Raw genomic sequence first — 7,433 nt, 5'->3', positions numbered from 1 at the left:
ACTTTTGACCACTTCCAGAGGTAGTCAAAAACCTATTCAACCGGATTGCTTTCGTAGTGTAAACGCTCATGTGGTCGAATGTGTTTGATCAGCCACAGAAGACGCCTACTCTCCGCCTACTAACTTAATGCGTAAACATTACGGGAAGCGCACTAGCCAGACAGGATTTAAACTTTGTCGGCTGAAGACCCAAGAAGAAAAACGTACCAAGCACAATGTTCTCTCACCATTCCTGATTTCTCACATGCAGCTATCAGAGCAGAAATGAAAGTTAACTCTGAATCAACACGCATCAATGCTTAAGTTTCCTACATATCCTAAACATTTGTTAACATGTATTATTTACCTCAATGAGCTCATTGTTTCTGCCTTAAATTAATACATTGTTAAATGAATACATTTTTAGCTAACCGTGTGATTTGTATATGTACATTTCTGAAATGCTTAACTTGGACACAGTCACCTCTAATAACAGATCACTCTAAAGTGTAATACATGCATTTTCTGTAAAGCTGCATTGCTTTTTTAAATGTATTGTTAAAAGCACTATAAAAAAGTGAATTGAATTGTATTGGTGCTCTCCGTATATTTTTCCATTGTCTCCGGGCGTGTTCATATGTAAATTGCACGAGGAGTTTATGTTGTCCACGCCTCTAAATCAGCGAATTAATTCTTTTCTGAGATTAGCTTCCATCCCTAATGATATGTGAAGTCACAAGTTATTTGTGTTTTTGTAACTAATACACAATGGCCAATGGCCTTCTGAGCATTCTCAGAAGAAACCCTTTCAGGTTGTGTATTCCACATTATTTGCGGTCTGCTTTTTGTGGAAAATGATGTTATTCCGTCCATGTTCTCAGGAACTGGTATGGAAGCGTGTAATGAGTGCGCTCCGGGCTATTACTTCGAGGAGTGGCGTTGCGTCTCCAGCTGCAGCGTGGGATATTACTTGGCGGAACAAACGACAGACAACGGAGACGTCCAAAAGTCCTGTCAAAAGTCAGTAGTTCACTGAGAAAGTCTTTCCATTGAAAGCGAAATGATGCGTTTGACACGTGGCGGGTGTGATTGTGCTTCCAGGTGTGATCCTACATGCTACGCCTGCGCAGGCCCGGGGGAGAGGAACTGCAGCACTTGCGTCAACGGATATAACCTGGAAAATGGCGTGTGTGTCGTCAGCACCATCTGCAAAGATGGTGAGTACCCTATATTCATCCGTGTTAGCTTTCGGCTAGCTTCTTCATTTTGTGTTTTCTTTCCTCTGAATCTCTTGTACAGCAAACTATTTGAGTTTTTTGCATGGGGATTAATCATGGTTTGTTGATTTTGTCTTTCTGATATTGCCTTTTTGAAAAAACTTGTCCAGGTCACATTTCACCCCAAAATAAAAATACTATTCTATTTCGCAAACAATGAATAGAACATTCAAAAGAACAGCATATATATCAATTTTTTATGTAAAAGTGTTTCCTTGCTGAATGCATTAAGGATTAATTTCTTTCAAAAAATCTTACTGACCCCAAACTTTTGAAAAGTACTGTTATTTCCCATGATTCTCAATATTGATTCTCATTTTTGTAATGCGTTTTTAAATTTATATTTGCAGTACAACAAATATGATGCATAAATACTTAAAAATAAAAAAAATAATTCATATAAATTACTTAATTATAGATTTAAAATAGTGTTAAGGCTAATTTAATGCAGAATATAATTTTTAACATCCTTTCTCCTGATTTTGAGGTGAAATATGTCTGGTTTCATGAGATGTGCCCAATATTTCAGGCCAATTTATTCTCAAATTTTTCTTGATGGGTTACAATTTACAATAAGGTTTCATTAGTTAACTACATTAAAGTCCCTCTGTAGTCAATAAATGTATCCCTTAAAACTTTTCTTTGATCACCAAAATTACATATTTAAGCGTTTTTTCCTTGAAAAAATGTCTTCATGCCTTAAAATAGCTTGAATGTAACTCTACACCCTTGCTTCATTTATTATACGCCATACCTGTCACCATTTGGGTACCAAAAAACGTGAGACCTGGGGGGGGGTTTCAGTTCTACCACATGTGGTTTCATGTCATCTATGCATTACACACCCCATCGCCAAATCATAGAAAAATTCAGTTAAGACAGTTGTATTCATCTTAACAATACACAACAAATCAATATACAGAAAAACAGATTTCTAAAATAAGGTATAGGCTACAAATCTGTGAGTAGGCTACAGTTTTCAAAACTGAACAGGTGATGTTGTGTAATATTCAGTTACTGTAAGAAACTGTTCCAGCGGGTGGAGTTTACTGGTAGGCTACTGGATATTAAACATCTGAATATTAGCCTACTCCATTAACTGGAACAGATTTTCAATGGAACTGAATATTACATCCAAATATTGTTATGTAATCAATCAGCATATTGTTGTGTAACTTCACCTATTGGAACAGTATTTCACAATTTTTCACAGGAACTGAATATTACAAACAACTATTGCGAAAGAACGATTTACAAAACAACGATTGCGAAAGCGTGCACGGATTATGAATTTGTTCACTGTTACCGTTGTACGTATTATTATTTTTTTTTTTCTGTATAGTTCTATTTTGTTAATAAATTTTGCGTTCTATTTTGGCTTTCTCGTGTGTCCCTATTTTTGTTGTGTCCCGTTTGAGCCACGGGGCGAAACGGGTATGGATTGAAAAACCAAAGCTACTGTACGGTTTACAAATCTGAGCACAGCTGACACTTTTTCTCTGGTATAGCCTACTTTTGGCGTAGGATATTTATTTCCGTCAAGGTCAGGCCGCGATGTCAAATGTATTCCCAGGAATGAGTGATGCGCTTTCCGCTTTTAAAGTTTTATAAAATAAGTAGCCTATATGGCTTGAATGGTTTAAAAGCATTAGCAAGAATAAAAGCGCATCATATAATGTAACGCCATGCAGCCAAAGAATGACAGAAAAAAACGGATGCTGCGTTAATTGCGTTAAGTATTTACTAAACACTGAGTCTTTTCCCATTTCTACCAGTAACGCTTATTCAACTTCCCGCGTCTACTACCTGCGCAGATATCGACGGCACAACTGGGTTGTAGGTTGCCAGGTTGAGCTCACAAATGGGTTGAAATTTGTATGATGTGTTGATTGCGTGAGTAGGAATGGGTTTCATACAAGATCTGGCAGCTGGACAACCTTGGAATAATATATTGATGTAATTATTCATATAACGATGTTTGGGCCATACAAATAATGGGAGTTTCACGGGAGAAATAACAAAACGGGAGGGGGGGCGGGAGAATCCTGGGGAAAACGGGAGTGTTGACAGGTATGTTATACGCGGTTCTATGAATATGCAAATGAGCCCCGCCTCCACTCACTCACACCAGCTCAGAGATCCACTCGTTGACGATCACACGTTGACGTGATTGGTTACAGGGTAGTTTGTGACGTCAGAAACACCAGCAATTTCAAACCGCGTTTAGACTGTCTTTGGTTCACTGCAGTTTTAAGGAGGAAATACTCAGCAATAGTGTTGACTGATGAATTTGCACACGGTTTGCCTTAGAGCATATTAAAAACACAACATTAAAAACTTGACTTTCACCACAGGGGGACTTTAACATGAACTAAGAATGAACAATACTTCTACAGCATTTTTTTTAAAGCTTAGTTAATATTTTAACATTTACTAATACATTATGGAAATCAGAATTTGTTTTTGTTAACATTAGTTAATGCACTATGAACTAACATGAACAAACAATGAACAGCTGGATTGTTATTAATTAACATGAACAAATATAGTAATAAATACTGTAACAAATGTATTGCTCATTGTCAGTTCGTGTTAGTTAATATATTAACTGATGTTAACAAAAGAGACCTTATTGTAAAGTGTTACCTCTTGATGACCCAAGTGCATTTTGGGAACCTTGTTAAACATGACTTCATTTTTACAGTGGAGCATAATGTGTGCTTTTTCTAGCAAAGGAAATTAAAGTTACTCTGTCAACCTGTGACACTGTAAAAATGATCACTTTCTAAATGTTTGTTCTCCTTTTCTTCCCGATGATCTTTCCTTCAAATCTTTTCATCCTGGATTCCAATCACACCCGGATATCCTCCGTCCGTCGAACAATCAACTGGATAAAAAACAAAACAAAAAAAACCCCAACAAAACAACATTTGCCTGTCATCTATCACCTTGCTACGATCTGCATCGCTTCCTCTCCGCTGCCCGATCGCGCGCTGTGTTTCTGCTCCTCTCCTCTTCCTGCTCTCTGGAAAGCAAATGAAGAATCGTGGGCTGAGGGAAGTTTCTGTGTGCTTGTGAAAAAGAACAATCTGTGCCAGAGGAAGGTTCTGCAGCAGCTGTGCTGTAGAACATGTTCTCTAAAGGGCTGAAGGAACTTTTCCGGCCCCACTTGCCGCTCACGTTCCGCTAATTTATATTCCATTCGGGAACCTCGAATATGGGACTACATTGTGAGGTTTCTCGATGCCAGAACTACAACAAACCTACCTTTATCTGTGTGTGTGTGTGCGTATGTGTGCGTGCGTGTGTGTGTGTGTGTGTGTGTGTGTGCGTGCGTATCGACAGAAGCTGTCAGGGTGGTGCAACTGGGATCAGTAATAAACAGCAAATCATACATGTCGGTATTTTGTGACCAAAGCATGGATGCCAAAATTTTTGTACCTTTTTCTTCCCTTTGGGTCCAGAGAAGAATTTGGAGCGACATGCTGAGCGCTGAAGAGGCGGTTCTTTATTTTTCCGCTAGTTTCACACATTATGACAGCAGTGATCAAAGCCAGTTTGTGCATATTCTGAATAAAGCACACTCAGAGAACCTCTACAAGTTTCAGCAAGACCTCTGTGAGCAAAGGAACGACATAAACCATAGCGCAGGTTCATCCACTGATCTTCACGACCGCAGTAAAATCAATACAAGATACAATAAGAAGTACTTTCCTGAAGGGATGAGTATTGTACTAACACTAATGACCCGTTTAGCCAAGCATGAGCATCAAGATGAGACGAATGCCGCCATGTCAGGTGGTCTCACTGTTCAGAAATTCTTCACCTCAGGCTCAGATCTCTTACCTGTTTTTGTGTGTGTGCGTGCGTGTGTGTTCGTGTGTTTGAAAAAAGGTTTCGGGAAACCTAAGCGTAACCACAACCGGTGTTAGTGTAGCCATGAAGAAACATTGACTGGGCTGAAGTACAGGTTTTAGACGTGGTAGCTGAAATGAGGTTTGAAACACTTTTAATTAACTATACCTTACCAGGCCATTCGTGATATGCCTTTAAAAAATGAAATAAACCCCTATACATGCTTTTTTTTTTTTGTATCTTGCCATTTCATGAAACAGCTCCACAATATTAATCCTAAATAATTCATGTGAAATGAATAGTGTGTCCGGGTAGATCAGGGTCAGCTATTTATATTTGATTGATTTATCATGCAAATGAAAAGTTAAACCGCTCCATTTTAATCAACTTTGAAATGGCCAGCTAAAATAGTTCATTATTCTATGTCTTTATGGGAGTAATAAGTCTTTTATTCACATAACTGGTGCTATTGATATAATGGAGTTGTTAGAGAGAGCTTTTTGAATTCACATTTGTGTCTTGGATTCATTGCGTCCAACAAATATTTGTGAATTCAAATTGATTTTTAGTTTAGATGTTTATTTACTGGCCATTTTTACTGTATGTCATTGCAGTATCCTGGGAAAAGAAGAGAAAAATACTTGAGAGGAGTGCATTACATTTTAATAAAGGTCAGAAACGAGGTGAAATGTTTAGTTATACTAATAGTACTACACAACACAAATTAGACTTCTACATTCATTAAGGACATGTTCGACCAATCCACTTTTGCTCAATGTTAAGGGGATTTCTGTCTTTTATTTATGAATGCTGTGGTTTAAGATGACGTAGCCTTTTATTTATGAAAAAGATTTATAAATGGTCATAGTTCAAATGAGTTGTGTTTTGTGGATGGCGTTGCAGCCACTTAATGCTAATTGAGTATTCATGACGCAAAAAAAGTTGTAGTATGATATACGTTTTCTGCGAACTCAATACATGCAACGTTACATACAGTAACTAATGTTATATAGAGAATCAGTCTATGTTCAAATGTGTTGCATTTACTCTGTTCTGGCAACGTTTTTTCTTAATGTATATATGTATTTTTATCTCTATTAACCTTAAAATATATTTTGCACCCACGTTCAATTGAAATAAGGGGGGAAACGGATGATGAGTTTTCTAAAATTATTTTATAATTCTGTTTTTAGCCGGCTGCCGTGAACAGTTAGTCTAGATGAAGATGTGTTTGTAGTCAGGGCCAAGAAAAAAAAATGTTTTATCATGTAGAGAAGACTGGACGAAACAAATGGTTTACTGATCTTTTTATTAATGAACTTTAAAATAAAAACAAGACTCAGAGAGATTAAATGAGACTACTTTTGTTTGCTCATTTAAATGACATACTTGCTCAAATTACTGGTGCTCTTCGATAATTTTTGAATTTTTTACTTAATCGGAATGGTACGAAACTTTGTAAAAGGAAAAAAAATCATGGACATGATTCGAAAAGGTTAAATGGCCCTGAAAAAAAAAAGGTCCACTTGTAACCCTTGCGTTCAAAAATGACCACATTGGAAACGAAAATCATCTAGTGGAAACTTTTGGTACTGCGTCCAACAAAATCTCACTGGTAATTTTTTTAAAGATATATACCGCAAATTTGGAACACAACTTGTTTAGATTTATGGTTTGGATTTGCTTGCAGTTTTAGAGTAATATTCTGAAAAATGTTTTGAAAACTATATATTTCAAATAAAAATTGAAAATAGTATTTTTGTGCATTTTCCTCACAATAAACTTAAACTTCTACAACTTTGTTCACTTTTACTTTTCTCACTTAAGAAATAATCTGCCAAGTGTCTTCTTTAAAAAGAGACCAATCTTAAGTATGTGCTCTGAAGCATTCAAGATTAATGACAGTTTTCATTTTTCAAATTTCATTTTAAGGTCTATGCTCAGGTCTACTTCATAAATATATAATTTAGTACCATAAAATCCCATAAAAATACAAAATATTAAATATAAACATTATAAAACTAAAATATAGTAGGCCTACATTCATTTAATTGAAAAACATTTTTGTCCACCACGCAAGGATAACCAGAGGGACAATCCGACTGAAAAATTTCATTTGGCCGTAAATGGGCGAAAACAAATCCATAGACTTGCATAGAAGTGACCCGAGCCATATATAGAGTTCAGAGTGTCATTGAGACTTTTGACTTGGATCCATAAAAAAACTACCCAGAACACAACGACATAGCAACACGGGAAGGCCCACTCAGAAAACCACATATACCGTAGTGTTTTGGTGTCAAGTTTTATTTTTATATCCGA

At 36.7% G+C, this 7,433-nt stretch overlaps 1 protein-coding gene across 2 annotated transcripts in view; it reads left to right on the top strand.

Moving 5' to 3' along the window:
- pcsk5b (proprotein convertase subtilisin/kexin type 5b) overlaps positions 1 to 6,903 on the top strand; it is a 46,194-nt gene extending 39,291 nt beyond the window's left edge. The window contains exons 19-21 of one of the 2 annotated variants that reach the window (XM_081349390.1): positions 861 to 999; positions 1,081 to 1,196; positions 4,290 to 6,903. In XM_081349390.1, coding sequence (XP_081205516.1) covers positions 861 to 999; positions 1,081 to 1,196; positions 4,290 to 4,405 — 371 coding nt within the window. In that variant the 3' untranslated portion in view covers positions 4,406 to 6,903. The remainder of the gene's footprint in view (positions 1 to 860; positions 1,000 to 1,080; positions 1,197 to 4,289) is intronic. The other variant, XM_081349391.1, reaches the window with a different exon arrangement.
- Positions 6,904 to 7,433: the final 530 nt, after the last annotated feature.

This window comes from Scardinius erythrophthalmus (assembly GCF_964197995.2).
Source record: "Scardinius erythrophthalmus genome assembly, chromosome: 20".
Lineage (NCBI taxonomy): Eukaryota > Metazoa > Chordata > Actinopteri > Cypriniformes > Leuciscidae > Scardinius > Scardinius erythrophthalmus.
This window is presented reverse-complemented; position numbering and strand designations above follow the sequence as displayed.